At 42.6% G+C, this 19,111-nt stretch overlaps 1 protein-coding gene across 4 annotated transcripts in view; it reads left to right on the top strand.

Moving 5' to 3' along the window:
* LOC102784822 (partitioning defective 3 homolog B-like) overlaps positions 1-19,111 on the top strand; it is a 214,020-nt gene that overhangs the window by 113,315 nt on the left and 81,594 nt on the right. For all 4 annotated transcript variants that reach the window (XM_087830172.1, XM_087830171.1, XM_087830174.1 and 1 more), the window contains 2 exons: positions 4,964-5,179; positions 7,041-7,269. In XM_087830172.1, coding sequence (XP_087686298.1) covers positions 4,964-5,179; positions 7,041-7,269 — 445 coding nt within the window. The remainder of the gene's footprint in view (positions 1-4,963; positions 5,180-7,040; positions 7,270-19,111) is intronic.

Raw genomic sequence — 19,111 nt, 5'->3', positions numbered from 1 at the left:
CGGGATCGGAAAACCTCATTTCGTCGGCCGGGATCTGTGAACTGCTCTGCACACATATAATAAACAGGAAACGGTTTCTTACACAAACCAGACTGTTTCACACACACACACACACACACACACGCTCTTAGAGATGCTTCGTGTAGCCTGCACACCTCACCCTTTAGATCACCGTGTCATTTTATTTTGAGGAGGAATTTTTAATTAAGTGTGTGTGTCTTCTCTAACGCGCATGCCGGGGCCGGGTGGTATTTGTGCTGTGATGTAATGCTTTTCTTCCCCTGATGGGAGAGTGGGAGAAGCTGGATATTGTCTTTTTCCATGGAAAAGTGGAGCACAGAAATGGAGCTGCATTTCCTTATTGGAGCGTCCAAAGAGTGCTTGGGTTCATCAGAAGTTGGGGCTGTTGTTGGGTCTGCAGGCTTTGTTGCCGCTGCCTGCTGCTAAGCTGCTCCTTAGTGTAATTTTGACTTTGAAAGTAGCCCACTGCCTTCCTGCCAACAAAATAGCCTTGGGATAGCTTGGCATTCTCTGTCTTTGTGCTCTGTTTTTAATTTTTTATTTATATATTTTTTGTTTTTTCCTCTCTCTCTCTCCCGTTGTCACTTCCATCCTTCCTCTTTCATTCCCAGGCCTGCTGTCTTTGTTTCTTTCTTCTTTTCTCCTCTCTGTTTTTCTCTGCCAACCCCCACCTTCCTCCTCCTCCTCTGCCTCCAATCATTTTGATATTCTTGTCTTACTTGTGATCCCCCCCACACACCCCCCTCGCTCTCTCTCTCACTCTCTAAAAGCAGCTTAATTCTATCATCTTACAGTTGGACAGCAGTAATTACATTTATGACACAAATCCTGCTACTCAAAGCAAAAAATGTTTGTGAGAGCTTGTGTGTGTGTTAGCTATATATCTTTAGAAGTGATTGTGTGTGTGTGTGTGTGTGTGTGTGTGTGTGTGTGTATTCCCTGATTGCCCAGCCAAACACCACAAAGCTATTTATAAAACTTCAGCTCATCCAACTACCGAGTGTTTTGCAAACAGTTTTTGGACTCAGAGGTCAGTCTGTGTTTCATTAGCTTCCTTGTTCCTGTTTTGCTTTTTGAATTTTAGAAAATAACACACGCTTTATTATATATATGCAGTTAAGTCCACGCGTATTAGGATAGCAGCATCAGACAGTTTCAGGGGCCTGAAAACTGAAGGCTCTGCCTCCCATTCTACTTTTAAATACTCTAGGAACAACAAGTAGGCCTGCAGAGCGGGAGCGAAGTGCTCTAATAGGGTGATATGGTACTACAAGGTCATTAAGATAAGATGGGGCCTGATTATTTAAGACCTTGTATGTGAGGAGCAGGATTTTGAATTCTGGATTTAACAGGAAGCCAATGAAGGGAAGCCAAAACAGGAGAAATCTGCTCTCTCTTTCTAGTCCCTGTCAGTACTCTTGCTGCAGCATTTTGGATTAGCTGAAGGCTTTTCAGTGAGTTTTTTGGACATCCTGATAATAATGAATTACAGTCGTCCAGCCTGGAAGTAATAAATGCATGAACTAGTTTTTCAGCGTCACTCTGAGACAGGATATTTCTAACTTTAGAGATGACTATAACATCTAGTCCTTTTACTGCATCTACTTAAAGTTATCAGGTGAAAGTGGTGCATGGGGGGTTTCTTCTATCACGCAGCAGCTCAACAACTGAAAACTTGTATTTAAAATGATTTTGTTTGTTTGATTTTCTTTGTTTAAAGGCAGAGTACACGTAGCTTCAGCCCGTTAGCCGCAGCACACGGTCCTGTTGAGCTTCTAGAAGTCATAAACTACGTAATCATACTGTCAAAACAAATATAGATGCTTCTGTCGCAGTGTTACAGTTACACAGCTAACACCCTGTCATACTCCACGGCATATATGAAAATGCAAATCAAGAAAAATGAGTCACCCGATGTAAATAAGATTTGGGAGTTCAGCAGGGACTAATGAGCTGAGATGGTAAATCATGCGCTAAATGCTAACAGCACATAAAACTTTTCATAGTTTCGGTGTCGTAACAAAAGGTTGTTGGACCACAGCTGGGTGGAAACTGGTCTGTCTGCAAAGTAGACACTGACTGGGTTATATTTGCTTTTCTTAAACTGGTTCTAGTGGTTTTTTGTAGGTTTGGCTTTGATGTTCACAAGGAAAGGCATATTTTGCTGATGCCTCACGTAAATCTAGTGTTTCTCATTAAAAAAGTAAACCTGAAAGAATTTAATTTGAGTTTCAGTCTCAGTTTTATGACTTTTGATGGAACATTATTGTTTAATTGTTTCATCAGTTCAGCTGTTCGGCTGTCGCTCCTGGGTTGATCCAGTTTGGAATAATCACCTGGCGCTGTGATGATTCAGTGTGTCTCTGAATGTCATGTGGGCAGTGTTTATGGATGCGAGTCTGACATGTTGTGGCCTTTGCCTGTCTCCTCTCTGAGCGGACCACTTACATTATGCATGTGCACACATTCATTGTGAGTTATTACTCGTTGTGTGTTTGTGTGTGTTTGGTTAATGGTTGTTTAAATAGATGTAGAAGTCGCCTCCTCAGTCCTCGGTCATCTCCTGTGCAGTGAAAGCACGCGCGTGTGCACGCACACACAAACAGCAGCAGCGTGTATAGGGAATCATTAGCTAAAGTGATGCAAGTTTAGCTATCATGAATCACAGTGGCATCATATCGACAGGCCACGGCCAGCAAGGAATCCGAAATGTGTGTGTGTGTGTGTGTGCATGTAAGGATTACCAGTATTTTGAGCTGGCAGCTAGCCCAGCCTTCCTCCCTTCTTCCTCATTTTTCTCTGTCCTCCTCTCTGCCACCGGGGTTTCCCATGATGATATCCTCTGGAGGAAACTTAATTTGCTCCCTCCCAGTCATCTTTCCTCCTTCCCATCTTGTGTCTTCTCTGTTTTAGGTGGCACAGAGTGACACTTGCATTACCTATTCTTCCTCTTTTGTTTAATAAACAGCAATCCTCTGAAGTGGTGGAGACATCACAGTGGGGCCCGAGGCTGAACCCGGTCCGGATGCTTTTAACTTGGGTTTGTGCAGCACATAGCAGCAGTTGCTAGGTTGCCTGCAAGATGCCAAGAGTGCAAGCTTTGCTGTTTCTACAAATGTAGACTTTGTGTGCTTGAAACGTGAGGCTCTAACACACATCTGATGTCTCTCTCCCTCCCATGAATACTTGTCTTCTCATCCATCGTTCTCCTCTTCATCATGCTTCCTGCTAGATCCCTCCCTCCCTCAGTAATATCTCTCACAGCATACTCGTGATGATGGATGGAGATCTCGGGACGGTGAAGCAGACTTCCCATCCATCACAGACTCAACAACAGGATAGTTAACTGCATCTCTTTTTTTTATTGGCCTTGGGTCTGGCTTTGGTCCTTGTGTCTCCTCCAGGGTTTTAATCTGATCACAGAAAGGTGGAGCAGGGATAAAGCTTTTTTTTGATCGCCACACCTGGGCAAAGGTGTCTCTTTCCTACCGTATATGTGCAGGTCGGGTCTTCTGTGGCACTGAAATAGGGCTGCCACGATTAGTCGACTAGTCACGATTACGTCGACTATCAAAATCGTCGACGACTGATTTAATAGTCGACGCGTCGTTTGAAGCTTTGTAAGATCCCAAAAGACACAGGAATAAGTAGTAGGATTTAAGAGTGTAATAACGGACTGAAACAGAAGATGGCAGCACTGCATGTACAAGGATGCCAGCTGCCGTTAAACCCGGAAGAAGAAGAAGCTGTGTCCCAGAATTCATAGCGCAGCCCAGCTCAGTTTCCAACAACGGCGGCAGCTAATTAGTTTTAAAATTACTCTTATTATTCTTTCTGGGTCACAAAATAAACGTTTAACATATTTTCTGGCGAGAATGTAACTGTGTAAACCTCAAATATCTGCTCAGTTTATCAAGACACCACATATTTTCAAAAGAGCGCCGACGTTTTCGGAGACGTCTGTTACCCACTAGCTCGATAGCTAGCCGGGGGCAAGGCTCACTAGAGCCGTGAGAACACCGGACTCGCAGCAAATTGTTTTCAAGCCCATTGCTGTCTTCCGCTACTCAGGTTAAACATGATATATAAGTCACTTAGATAACTTAAAAATGTTATTGTTTGGCTTTTTTTTAGTATTTTATTTGTTCCTGAGTAAATCGGTTTGGCTGAGATTAAAGTTATAGTTTTTACACAGCTGAATAAACGTCAAGCAGACAGCTGATTATCAGAAGTGTGAGATGCTGAGAATATACTCCGGTGTCCTGTTATATTTTAGATAGCAAGGAGTTTATTAAACTCCACCGAAACAATCTGCAAATTTCATTGCAATTTAATAAACTATCATCTTGTCTTTATTTTTAGTTAGCACATACCTTAAACACTTAAAGCTGTAAGCTAATGATAGTTATATAAGAGCAGATGCTGCTGGTGCAATAAGCTATACGTTTTACCTCCAATGGATGATGATCTGATTAGTAGACTAATCACAAAAATAATTGGTGACTAGTCGACTATCAAAATAATCGTTTGTGGCAGCCCTACACTGAAACCAGGAGCAGAGCGACAGTATCTACATCACTGACGTGCAGTGAAATTCTTCAGATTTGGCACCAAAGTTTAAAGATGATCTAATCAGAATTTGCTGTTCAAAATTGAACATGTTTTTCGTCAGAAATTAAGATATTTATCATTAGAAATTCTTCAGAGATGCTTTCTGACCCTTTTAACTTAATGCAGTAAAGCAAAGGGAGATGTGATACTTCAAACTAATCTAAGTTCTCTACCTTAAAACTGGGGTTTCATATTCAAAAGCACTGTGTGCTGCCAAGGCTGTTGCTTTCTGTGCTGTCAGTCTCACCTTCAATGATCAAATGCAACCTGACTGACTGTCAGGAGGAGACAACTGCAACATGCTAATATTAGTTCCTTTCACCCCCCACAGTATCATCAAGCCCCCTGGAGCTCGGCCCCACCCTGGGCCTGAAGAAGTCCAGTTCCCTGGAGAGCCTCCAGACAGCCATGTCGGAGGTCAACAGAAAGAACGAACTCCTCCCGTTCCACCGCCCTCGCCCAAATATGGTGAGGGGAAGAGGCTGCAACGAGAGCTTCAGAGCAGCTATCGATAAATCCTACGACGGGCCGGCTGAAGATGATGACGGTAAGCGGGAGAGAGAGACGTGTGTCTGCGATACGCTGACGATGCATTGTCATTCATTTGTCTACACATCACATGTTGCTGCGTTAGAATGTCAGATTTGTATCTGCAGCTCGGTCTGATCGGTGACATTTATCTTCACCACGTTCACGTGGAGTTTTCTAACGCAGTGATTGATGCCCACTCGACTTACCGCCGTGCGCTAGGTGTTCCCCAATTACATTTTCTCAAGTAAAGTGTGACAGGAGCTTTGCAACAAGCACCTTATGCCTCCAAATATCAGCACATATTCAACTCCCAGCTGTGTTATTAGCAGCCAAGTCTTATCAGTCACCACCAGAGTAATGAGTCGGCTTGTTTCAGATCACTACACTCACACAGGATACGACTAATAGGGCATTTCAACACACACACACACGCCATGGCCACATCTGTCACTATCCTTCTAAATATTCAACACTTTCAGAGCTGCAGTTAATCGACAGAGAGCACTGAATCTGTCTTTCATTCCTCTGCTGTGTGCTTCTCTTTGTCTGTTGTCGTCACTTTTTGCTTGGGTTTAAATCATGTAAATGCTTATCGAGCGCTGCCTGTCAGAGGTGAGTTTGCACTCTTTAGCCTGGACCTGCGTTTGTTAGAAAGGCAAACACTGGTAATATTTTGACAGTCTAAATAAAGCAGTTAATGTGCAGCAGATGCATTGTGTGGGGTCCTGAGCTGAGTCCAGCTAATACCACAGGAGAACAGTGTGTCACAGTTTCTAATCTATTCACTTGTGATGAGTCAGTGCCTTTGAGGATTACTCTCAATACTTTTTCTTATTTCTGTTTAATTTGGATCATTTCTTTATTTCTTTGGCGCAGAAAAGATGAAAAAATCCCGACTTTATGCTGACATGTGCCGAGTCTCTGGCATCGACCTGCTTTGAAGCAAATATTCTGATTGTTGCTTCAACCTGTTGTTGTGATATTTGCACATTTTCTGAAACACTAAAATTCTGTGAACAAGCCTCACAGGAAAAATAAAAACCCACATATGTGCACAATTATCACAGCAACAAAAACTCTTTAGTGAGATCACGTCTGCTGCCATTGTGGATGCTGTGGGTCTGCAGCAACACAAACACACACGCACACTTCCATCCTCCCGGAAGACGGTCTTTGTAATTAATGCTGAAGTGAATACCCAAATAAAATTAAGCCCCATTTGAAGTCATAAATTTAGTTTGGTTAGCTTATGAAATCTGACAAGGAGTCTACAATTTCTGCGTGTTTGTGTGTTTGTGTTGCGTCTCAGACCTCCAGTCTGTCAAAGAACCAATGAGGCGTCACGGTTTACTCTGTGAAGAGCAAATCAACTCTCTGTAAAGCTGATAAGTGCACTGTGGAGAAAAATGGAAACTCTTATCTGACACTTTGCACGAGTCATTTATTTGTGCACATTGTTGCTTAATGTGTTTGTTTTTTTTGGCCTTGACCCTCTTTGTGACGTGCTGTGTGAGCACCAGGCTCAAACTTGTAGGTGAACGTGCAAGAAAACGACCGTGCAAACAGTTTGTACTCACACAGCGTCATCGGCTAAACGTGGAAAAGTCACCAGCATCACTGACTGACTGGTCGGGTCACACCCCCAGAATAGTGTGTTGTTTTTTTTTGTGTAGTTTATTATCAATAAACACCATTTCACAGACATAACCTGCAGTCATCGTACTTAAAGCTGCCTTTGGTGGTCTCTCCTGCACAGCAATCCTTCAGGTCAGGTTGATGCTTCAGATGTTTATGTTTTATTGAATTAAATCCAAAGTAGTTGTTTTTGCTACTTTGTTTCATCCTCCTTATATCGTTCTTCTCTTTTTCCCCTCCAGATGATGGTACCGAGCCCAGTTCAGGTCGGGACACGCCTGCGAGTAGTTCCTCTCGGCAGGGAGTTGGTGACCAGGCCGAAGAAAAAGGCAAGAAAGAGAAGAAAAAGAAGGCAAAAACAAAGAAGAAAGAAAAGAGCAAGGTGAAGGGAAAAGAGAAGGAGAAGAAGAAGACCGAGGAGCCCGAGGAGACGGAAAAGAAGAGCAAGAAAATCGGCTTCGGCCTGCTGAGGTGAGGGATTCTAAAACGAGTGCTAGCATTAGCTTCACTTCATTGTTTCTTTGTAATAAAATACAAACGTTGAGCAGAGATGCACAACAGCAGACTAAAGATTCAGTTTAAACAGACGTTATAAAAGCCAGAAACCCTGCTGTCCCCACGGCCGACCACACGGCACATATGAAAGCTCTGAAATCATTTCTCACAGAGCGGTGATTTCCAAAACGAACATCAAAGCGTCTATTAGACCAACATATTTGTTTTAACGTGTCACCGGCTTCAGTTTCACATTATTCACACCATCCAGACTTGAGTGGAAACGTGGTGGTACTGGTCTGACAGTCTGCTCCGCTTTGCTGAGCCTCACTCAGTGAAGTTTAGTGTGTTTGCTGAGACGAGAGTGAAATTTGTGTCTTTTTCATTTGCCCTTTTAGATATCAGTGTTTTTTACTGTTTGCTGATCAGTTTTTAGTCACCGATAAGCAGTCCTGATTTCTGCTGCTGCTGCTGGTCTCTGTCCTCTCAGAGCCCACGAACCACCAGCTGCACAGGATCAGGTCACCTTTTGTATCAATGCAAGGAGCAGAGTTCACTAGGCCGTCATCTTTTCTTTGTTTATTGTCAGAAAAACTGACGTGCATCATCAAATATGTGTACATCCCACCTGCGTTCGTACCGTGTCGGACAAAACATGAACACTGAGCTCTTTTTTTGTCCCTTCGTGAATCGCTGTCACGTGCTGCTGGGCACAAAGACCGCTCTGAGACCGGTGCTCACATTTTCCTTAAGAGGCCTGAAATTTTCACTCAGAACTATTTTGTATGATTAAGACTGCACCTCTCAGCGTGACTATAACATACGTAGCATGAATGAGGCAAAGTGTTTCAATGAACAATTTACTATACTTTCCACCTTAACTGCCGCCTACTATCAGTGTTTTTCCCCACCGTGGTTCTGAAGTGGGGTTTCACATGACTATTACACAGATACAGATCTTCAGATAAACAGCAGCGTGCAATTTGATCTGCAAAATAGAGCCGCAGCCTTTCAAAATACACTGACAAAAGCAGTCTGTGTGAACTGGGACACAGAAAAGCACTTCCAGATTTCAAAGTCCCATTTCATCACAATGATTGTATCTCCAAATTGCATGTTATTTAAAGTGTAATATTAGGCAGTTGGACTAATATGCACTAATTTTGTGTAATCGAATAGGTTCAATTCTTTTTCTTTGAAAGTCGCCACCTTTTCCCCGATCTCCCTTCAGCCGACTTTGTTTCTCCCATTCTTGCACCATTTAATCATTAGGAAATAAACCTTTATGATGTGGAGATAGAGCCTGTTTTATTGTGCTAAAATTCTATCTTTGTTATTCAGTGGACTGTGTAAACGGCTGATCTAAGCCTGTTAATAATTATGTCAGATGTTTTTTATTCTTCGCTAAGTGTGACCGAGTGTGAGGATGACTAACGGAGCGCTGTGTCCTGTGTGGTTTACCTTTACAGGAGCTACCTGTCTGCCTCCTCCTGTGTTTATCCTTAGTTCAGCTGAGCTGTGCGTACGTTAATGCTGCCGTCCTCCAGCCCTCAAAACATAAAGAGACCTTGTAACACAGAACAAAGTGAAGTAAAACTGAAGGTCTGTGATTCACTCTGGGTATTTCTCTGTTCTCTGGAGCGACTTTGTTGTTGAGTTGTCAGACTTTTCAAATTAAATATTGCGATATTTGAGGATTGTGAATAAAACTTCAGTCCAAGATCAGATAACAGGAAGTGTGTGTGCGCAGAAAGTGAGAAAATGGGTCCTTTTCTTTGTGTGTATGAACTGATCTTCATCATAGCCTGAACTCGTCTTCGGGAATAGTTCTCCAGGCTTCCTGAAGGACGTTCAGAGCTTTTCTTTGAGCGTTTCTGCCGCTCGTTCAGTTTCCTGTCGAGATGATCCCACGGTAAATTAATAGCGTAGAGGTCTGGGCTGTGGGAAGGCCAATCCGTGATGGTTTTTGTTGTTTGTGTGTTGTTTACTGCACTGGCAGCTTGTTTGGAGCCACTGTCATGCTGAAAAATGAAGCTGTTTCCAATCACATGCTTTCCAGATGCAAGAATCTAAATCTGATGGTACTTAAAAAAAATCTAAACAGCATTTGTTTGCAGAAATAAATCAATGCTGCTCCCTGTAAGCTGCAGCATTTTAATATATTGTCACAACTATAATTGCTGCAAATGTCTTTGAAATATTTGATCGAAATATTAGTTTTGATGCTATCTTGCCCACTCTTAATGGGGACAAACAATCTGTTTTTTGCAACAGGCTGCTAGTAACAAAGTGGCCAACGATCCAGTTTAAGACTGGTTCTCTGTTTTGTGCAGAAACAACACTGGTTTCTCCCTCAAGGTGCCTTTTCATGCTTGAATGATTCACAGATCAGTGTTAAGTGGCTTAACAAAGAAACACCCAAAAAAACCATTCCTCCGAAAATGCTCAGGTACAACGACTGAAACCGATGAAAGCACAGTAAACTCTGAAAGACCCTCAGAAAGTCTGGAAACTGTAGACCACCTAACAAAGAAAACTAGAGCACAGTGTACCTCGTTAGAAGCAAACGTAAAGAAATGAGGAGAGGCTCAAGACTTTTGCACAGTACTGCATGTATATAGAAGCCTGGTGAATCTTAGCTTTGGACTTGAGATGAATGATGCTGTTTAAACATGTTATCAAAATAACTGCTGATGTCATTAATGACGAAATGTTTGATCATCATCACTTTTGTCTGAAATCAGCAGTGGAGGTCCAACAACAACAACATACCGACTGGGTCCTAAACTCCGTCTGTTTCAGGTCCCAGAGTCAAACGAACACTGCAGCATCACTGAGAGTTAAAAACGGTCTAAATTCTTTCATCTTTAATAAAATGATCAGTGTTGCTGCCTTACCAGGTGTAACAATTAAGTTTAACATCCAGGCATCCATGAAAACAGAATTTATTACATTTAACAGAGTTAGAAGTTAGCAGGAAGTTAGCTCGCTAGGTTGATGTAGCATGATACCTAAACATGATATAGCATGTTCTCACTGAGAGATTTCTGAAAAATTCAAACGTACAGCTCTGCTATCACTTACAACATAAATGAAGACAGAAAACTAAACAGCAGTGACGTTTGTAGGGTTACTGAAGTTGGACTAGCTGGTATATAATGATGTGCTACGTGATCGCTAGCTACACAGCTATGTTAGCATAGAATAAACACTGTGAAGCTGGAGGATGAACTCTAACCTTTTTCCACTTGATAAAAGTTAACGTGAGGGTTCCCGATGGTTAGAGACAAATGCAATCGCATGACAGGAAGCTGTAAACGGACCAAACTTCAGTCAGGAGAACAACTGAGATAATCCATCCACAATACAAGGTTAGTCTTTAATATAAGATAAGATAACCTTTATTTGTCCCACACGTGGGAAATTTGTTTTGTTACAGCAGAAAGTGGACAGTGCAAAGTTACATAGCAAAAATTATAAAACATTATATAAGGCATTTAATGTGCCTCATAATCCAGTGTGCCCTATGGTCCGAAAAATATAGTACATTTACTAGTATTTGATGACTTCATATAAAATACACACTGCAAACAGAGCTAAGTAACTCAGTCATAAATCATGTTTATATAAGTAGTTAAACGATGACAGAATGTACCTCCTTCTCTTTCCTTTTGTTGGTGGTTTTTGTGGCGCACACCTCCATCACACATCACAGACTGAAGGATGTGGTTTTTCCACCTACGTCGCTCCATCGCGTTTGTCTTTGTTTTAAGCGCCTCGGAGTTCAGCGAAGGTTACAGTGATACCTTCTGCGTGTGTTCATCCACCTCTCTTCCTCTTGTCTGCCACTCTGTTTGATTACGGTTTGGACAGCCTACACCGCACACCCGAGAACATCTCCAGTTTAATCTAAGCAAGCCTCCTCTCCATCCATCCTTTCATCTAACCCCCGGCTCTCCCATCACATCTCGCCACAAGTGCTTTAAAACCATATAATACACCCGAGGATATTTTTAGACCTTGCCCCTACACCTCATCGCTCATCACTGTAAGAAGGTCTTGATTAGATCCCAGTGATCATCTCAACCTTTCTCTCCTTCTCCTCTTCCTTGCCATCTTTTGCAGCGACCACCCCCACCCCCTCTCTCCATTCCCATCTCGCTAATCTTTGCATCATTCCAATTTTTCCCTCTCCGTCTGCTCTCTCCAGCTCCCGCTCTCTATCTGCATTTGATTGCATGTAATGGTGGTAGACTGAGAAGGCAAATTGGTGCTATTCAGTACAGTTCAATCTGGGGCGAGCTGCTGATTTGTCATATTCATCTAAGGGCACCTTTGATTGGCCTAATGGTCTGGAGGAGAGGCAGTATGGGACACTCTGCCTTACTGCACCTCTCTGGTTGTACAGTAGTAAGTGTGCATGTTTGTTATAGACGGTTCGCACGTTTGAAACTTGAATTCAACCGCTGCGTTACCTCGCTGATCGTGCACCGCCTCTGAAGACGCTTACTTTACTGGATTTTGTGATTTGAATTGTTAAGTTGGATGAAGGGAGGGTTCAGCGTTGCAAGTACCTGCAGTTACGTAATTACTGTATGTCTCATTCTCATCGTTAACCCCGGCGATAACGTTTGCTTCAAATGCCCTTTAAAGTGGACAGCTGGCTCCGTCATCTGAACCGTTGCCACTTGCCAATCAGATATGCCAGTCATCTGCGTGTGTGTGTGTGCGTGCACCGTGGTAACCAGCCCACCGTCATGAATATTCATGTGCTGATAAAACACGATTGGTCACACAGTCAGATGGTTGTCATATAGTTGGCACATGGTTACTGTGAATCTTCCAGAGTGTGTGTGGATGCATTTCTTTTTCTGTAAAGTGTGCATCTTTTGTCTTTCTTGCTCAGACCTTTTAGCGTCGTGTTATTGTGCTTTATGTGTACAGAAATATAGTGTGTACACGCAGCCATAACTCTGTGCTCTGCACATATTTTACGCGTGTGTGCGGCCGGCTGTGAAAGAGGAAGGGAGAGAGACAGTCTGTACAAATGAAAATATGGCGATCTATCAGGTGTGACTGGGAGAGGATGAGGTCTACCAGAACAAAATGTAAGCGGGCGCTGCTGCTGTCACTGCATCATATTTATGTGGTTATTGATGTGTGTGTGTGCACGCTGTTCATTTTCAAATTTAAACTATGTTTATTAGAATATCTGATATCTAATGGGTCTGCGTATATGAAGCACCACGTGTGTGTGCATGCGTGTGTTTGCTGACTATCATTTATAATTATTGAAAAGCTTTCACATGAATGGCACATGTATACTTAAAGAGCTTTGAGCCTTAAGCCCATTCTCTTTTTTTTACCTCTCACTGATACCAGTAATTAGACTTCCCCCATATTGTCCCATTTTTTCCTCGTGGCTCCTCTCCCGCTCTCTGCGCTCTTTCCAGCTGGTCATAATGCTGCATCTCTGTTAGACTTAAAGTGCTCCATTGCTGGGACTATTAGCCCATCTCAACGGTGGGGCCCATTAGGACTGACTAGCTCCATTGTGGGCTGTGTAATGGTTGAGCTTCATGCTAGGCCTATTAGCCCAGGTCTGTGCATACTGTATGCCTGTGTGCTTTTGAATGTGTGTGTGTGGTGCTTAGATGAAAAGGTTGATGGCAGAAAATGGACTTACTTTGATGCTGCAGTCCCCATCATTTGCTGGAGATTTTCTGATTGGTGGAGCTCTGCTGTGTTTGAATTAAGCTGCCTGTAAGAGTTGCTGCTGTACAGTTGCAGCACTTAAATAGGCTGTGAAGAAATGACATGTTGGCAGTTTGATGGAGGCCGTATTTCACTCCCGATCTTAGCACAAGTCCAGCAAATGTAATTTATAAATGTATATTCAGGTTGCTTGAGTCAGGCCAGCTTCTTTCTCAGTTAACCCTCAGCCATAGCGACTGGGAAACTGGTCTGGGATTATCTTGCAACTGGTTGCTTTGCAACCAGTTTGCAAATGGCTCCTAGAGGTTGCTGGCAGTTTCTGCAAAATCTGATGCCAAGTTCAATTCATGCAGACCTAAAAAACAGTCAGTAACCCCTGGTAACCAGTGGTTGCCAGGGAAAATGTGTATTCCCCAGCTTTTTAGTGACTGGTTGCCGGGGGTTACAGATGGTTGAAATTGAACCACCTCATGATTGCTTTGGTTGCTGCAGTTGTCCTTAGACGACTTTTCATTTCATTCAATTCCACATTTAGACTCAGTTGCAACTTTTATTTTGCATTAAACTCGAATGCATGCATCTTAGATTTTTGCATTTTGGCTTGCAGCTTGCACAGGGGCATTGAGAACAGTCTTAGTGGCCGCAGGTTTTAATTTGCTTCCAACTGTACATGAAGATAGACGCGTGCAGTAGAAAGGAGATTTCAAGGCACTCGAAAATTTTGTGCATGGAAGACGACTCCAAATTCCCCAAGCAGGGGAAAAAACAGGCTTCTGACCAGACGCTGAATTTCATTGTTTCATGATTAGAGCGCACATGCTTGAAGCAGGGGAAGGACTCTGCCAATCAAACGTCTTGACAGGAAGTCATTGGGGTGTCACTGACTGATGTCATGCCTGTCAGTCATCAGAGCGTGTATGTGTATGTGCGTGCGTGCTCGTTATTGTATCGCACTTGTCAATCACCCATTCCCTCATGGATCTATTTTCCAATGATAGGAAAGGAAGGCGTGTCCTTGGAGTGGTATGGGGAGGGAGTGAGAGAGAAAGGAAAGAATAGATGAAGTGAGAGTCACAGATGTTTGGCCTGATTTTTCTCGGTTGTGAGTGGGTTTATTGGAAAGCGCAGGTGTGACTCAGCACTCCACATCTGTGTGCATGTTAATGTGTGTGGATTGTACATTGTTACGAGTGTTTTTGCTGAATGACATCTGTCTGCTGGATGTAAAGTCAACATAACGGCTGGTACCGTTTGCTTCCTTCACTAAAACCTGAATGTTGTAACAACTGAGTTCAATCATGAAAAAACAAATTAACCAAATTTTTTTGGAAAGCTGAGTTTAATTTCACTACCCACACCCAATCACTGCGCAAACAGTCTTTCCCCCCATCTGCCGTGATGACATGTGCCGCAAAGTTTTCGAAACTTCGACGGTGTTGCCACAGTGTTTTACTGTCTGTGTACTCTACCCACTGTGGGCGTCTCTCTTTCATGAAGCTTGGTATTAAAGCGCGACACGGCCGTTTACTGTAATAAGCAGACCATAAGTACGCACCTATTCCCAAAGATGTAGTTCCCGTAGTTCTCTCCACAGACGGGAGCTTTAGGAAAACCGGCTGTAGCGCAAACTTTCTCACATGTAAATGAGGAGCCATACACTTTCCATACAGACTGAGGTGTTACTTCCTGAATATTCATGAGTTATCGTTCTGTTCCCACTAATGACACAACAAGAGGTGATGTATTCGTCCTAACTGGCTGTTAATCAACTGCTAATCTTACTCTGATATTTCTTATGAAACAATGCTTCTCAGGCGATATCATCAGAACTTGTACATTTTAACATCTCATCAGGCTGTGTGTGTGTTTAGTTTAGTTTAGTTTATTAGTAACCAGACCGAAAAGCAGCGCACATTTCGGTGCTTTATTTCGGTGCTTTTTTTTTTTTCCTGAGATGTCATACACTTTAGAGTCTAGCCAATCATTTTAAGTTTCGAGGATAGTAGGCGGGCCCAGGTACATGCGTTCTTTTAGAGCAGAGCTATAGATTAAAAACGCCCAAGGTGAAGCGGTCAAAAGTCTGGCTGTACTTCACAGCAAAATATGCAAACTCAGCAGCCTGCAACAAGTGCTTTAAGGTGAAACTGTCAAAGGAGGTAACACCTCAAATCCAATGAAACACCTGGCGACGCATAGCGTTTTTTTTAAAAGCCAAGAAATGCGCAGTATTTGATAGCTTGCTGCGAGACCTCACACCGTGCACATCTACTGTGATGCCTGTTATCGGACCCGGAGTTAGCAACATCCCCCAAGAACCCGAAGAGGAGAGTCCTGGCCCCTAGCCCTGCCAGTGTAGCAGAAATGATGAGGATGATGATGGCAGCAGCAGCCGTTCTTCTCTGTGTGAGTAGCTTAATGTTGTTCGTGTGTAATTTACGTTGAGTAGGCTAACCACGTTATTACATTAATGCATGTAAGGTGAACTAGCAAACATCATCATAGCTACATGCGGCTGTCTTCTTGTTTGATGGCAGATACTCCCTTCACCCTGGCCAAAAAGGCTAAAATGACCAAAGAAAAAGTGGAAAACAGCTGAACATGAGAGGTTTTTGGACAAAGTTTGTGTTTTTTCCATTGTTTAAGCACTGCTTCCAGCCAAGAGTGATACCATATATGCCCTATAGCTGCTGAAAAGGCTAACATTGTTATCTTTTTACAAAAAAACAGCTGAACATGAGAGGTTTTTGGATAAAGTGTGTGTTCTCCATTCTTTAAGCACCGGTTTGAGCACCGTTTAAGCACCGGCACCGTTTCAAAAGTACCGGTTTGGTACTGGTATCGGATAAAACCTAAACGATACCCATCCCTAGTTATTAGGACCCCCATTAGCTCATGCAGTATCAGTAGCTACTCTTCCTCTGGTGTGACGATTTTTTAATTAAAAAAAAACCCCTTTCATCCATGAAACGTGTACGACATGAAAGACAAAAAAAGGCTCATAAACAACAAAACAACACAATTAAAACCAACAGCTCTATTAAACATACATTAATTGTTACAAATAAAACGTCCAGAGCGTAACAAAAAATAACCAATTCTAGTTGTTGTGATAATTCCTGAGATCAAAAGCTGTGGAAGTGAACTCCATGCCACCATCATTGCTTGAGGCATGGAGTTCTCATTGCTGATGAGTTTGACAAGGAGGTAACAAAAACCGCAGCCTGTCTGTCGACTGACGCGTAGTGTTGATGTCAATTCTAAAAAAATAACATTTTGCTATAAAGAATTTCTGTTGCTTTTGCTGTGATGATTTTTCTAATAAAGTTAATTAATCCTGCCTTTTACACTTAACACACTTTAGAACTAAACAACTGTGTGTGTGTGTGTGTGTGTGTGTGTGTGTGTGTGTGTGTGTGTGTGTGTGTGTGTGTGTGTGAGTGTGACTGTTTGATTTTACATTTTAAGTCCTTTCCACTTTTAGGTGGTTTCAGTTCATCAAATAAAGTATCAAATATCAAATAAATGAAGCGCATGAAGAAAAAAACTGCAAAAGTGTAGTCTCACCTGTGAGACCTTTCTACGTCTGTGCACAGTGATTACATGCAGACAATGGTTTGTGATTTAACTGATTATCTTCGTTGGACAAAAGGCGTTTAACAAAGGAGAATATGAAAGGAGAGACGTCGACGGGTTGTTGAACGAAAGATTGAAAGAAACAAAAATGAAACAAGTTTTTATTTTTACCCATTGTTCAACAAAGCGGCGTTTAGAGAGACAAAATCAAAGCATGCCAGTTTGTCTCCAGTTTATTTATGTGTTAGTTAACTTTTCTTACCGTGTGTGCGCATGCACGACGAATACACTCAGCAGGAGGGTTGATTCAGAAACCCTACGTGCTCAGGCGGAAGGTAGTGGCAGGAGATAGGACTTTACTGTGTTTTATTTTTATTTCCTAAGAATGAATCTTTGTTCAACTGTGTGTTCCAGGATGGGAGAGTGGGCTTAATTAAGCTGTGTGTGTCCGTTTTCTTTGAATCTCTTTCTTCTTCTTCAGCTGTTCTTTCATTTTGCTGCAGAGCGTATGAAAATCGTCTATAGCTGGATGTGGTTGCTTGTCTATTTCCAGTCAGAGAAGAAAAGCAAAAATGGGCAAATGAAGGATAAGTGACAAATTAAGGATTGTTGTGTGTGGCGTCAAAACTACGCCTGCCAACAGAAGACCACATTAACATGGTACTGAGATATAAAAGAATCCATGGCATCGTGATTTCACACGGAAACGTGCATTTCAGATGCACATCTTCTTTTCTATATCATCAACACCTCCAAGAAGATGATAATTTGTGGTCATAAAGACTTGCCCGTGGTCAGCTGCACCACTGCGGAGTGATACTGCTGGGCCCAAAGCGTGCCAAGGACGCACTCCATGCACCATTATGCCATGGTGTAGGGAACACCACCAGGATTCGTGGCGCTGTTGCCAATTTCTGACTCTACCATCTGTGTCCTTAAGCAGAAATTGATAATCCAACAGACCAGACAACATATTTCCAGTCTTCAGCGGTCCAATTTTTAGCTGTCCACTGTAGCCACACATTTGTGTTCTTGAGATTGGTTTTCCAAGTTTGTAAAGCCTTTCTGTCAGCTTCAACCAGTTTAGGGCATTCCCGTCTGACTTCCCCCATTACCAACACATTTCTGCCTTCTGAACTCCGACCTTTTAGATGTTGGTTTATTCATTTTCCAGCAGCGTTCTGAGTAAACTTTGGAAACTGTTCTGGAGACAAATAAAAGCTGATCCATTCGATGTGACGAGGCTTGGACGAGGTTGTGAACGTGCCGTTTGGACCTCTGTAACCAGCGTTATTTATAATAAGTTTCTATTAAAGTAGTCAAGTCAAGTCAAATGGCCAACGATGTGCAGCGGTACAGTACGCAGTGAAACGAGACATTCCTCCATGACCACGGTGCTACGTATGACACAGGACAATCAACACAGGACTGCATAAAGTGCAAATGTGCAAAAACTGCAAAAAACCAACAACTGTGTAACACCAGACGGTGCAGACACAACAGTGCAACAATGACAGTGGGTCATGCAAAAGACTGAGCATTGTGCAGAAAGTAAATTGGGGTATGAAGGTGTGCGTGTGTGCTTCAAATTAGCAAGACATGGCGATAATCTTGGTGCTAAATGTGTTCTTTAATTTCCAGAGAAGGGTTCTGTTGTTAAAATATATGTTGTGTTCACTTTATCATCTATTCTTTCTGTTAGTATGAGAAGCCGACACCGGAGAGGACGCAGGGGTGAGGAGAGGAGACAGATTAGCTTAAGAGAGAAGTGCTTGATAGCAAAGGGAAGGAGCAAAACGTCAAAGGAGAGGCTGAGGTGACGGGGTGAAAGCAAGGTACGCTACGGATGAAACGAAAGAGAAAAAAGGTTAATGGGAGGAAAGCGTGCGCTGAGGAGACGGTCAGAAGGAGTAGACATAAAAGAGCTGTGAGGAAGGGTACGAGAAGGAGATGAAGGAAAGGGTAAGCCTTTATAGGCAGCGGTAATTAGAGCAAGGCTCGTCCCCTGTGAGGCAAACACACACACGTGCTGTTAATTCACACACATGATTGGTGCCCTTCATTGCCCGTTGCGTCCACCTCTGTGGGTGGTAAATAGGCTTTTCCCCAGTCTACATGAGGCACTTCAAAGAAACCTATTACCTCTGTGCTCACAATATACCTTCTTTTATTGCAGAAGCAGTGATATGCACGCGCTAAAACAACAAAACAGTCGCACTTTAGAGAAACTGTGACTGTTGTTTGAAATAAACCATAAGCAGGTATAGTGGCACGATCATATATCAATAAATTCACTTGATAAATTAAACTTAAAGGCTGTTATAAGGTCAGGGTTTGTGTGTTGGAGGTATTAAGTATTTAATACTGGCTCAATTCACCATGTCCTCCCGACTGTACAGCAGCTGGTTGTAAAGTTTAATGAGCTACCTTCTCCTCCATCGAGCTGGGAGTACGGTAAACACCTCTAAATGGTTTAGTACGGAAACATCATACTTGGTTACGATTTTCAATTGAATTTTATTTATACAGC

This window comes from Neolamprologus brichardi, chromosome 16 (genome assembly GCF_056152115.1).
Source record: "Neolamprologus brichardi isolate AB-2024 chromosome 16, ASM5615211v1, whole genome shotgun sequence".
Classification (NCBI taxonomy): domain Eukaryota; kingdom Metazoa; phylum Chordata; class Actinopteri; order Cichliformes; family Cichlidae; genus Neolamprologus; species Neolamprologus brichardi.
Note: the sequence above shows the minus strand (reverse complement) of the source record. Positions and strands in the feature narration are given on the sequence as shown.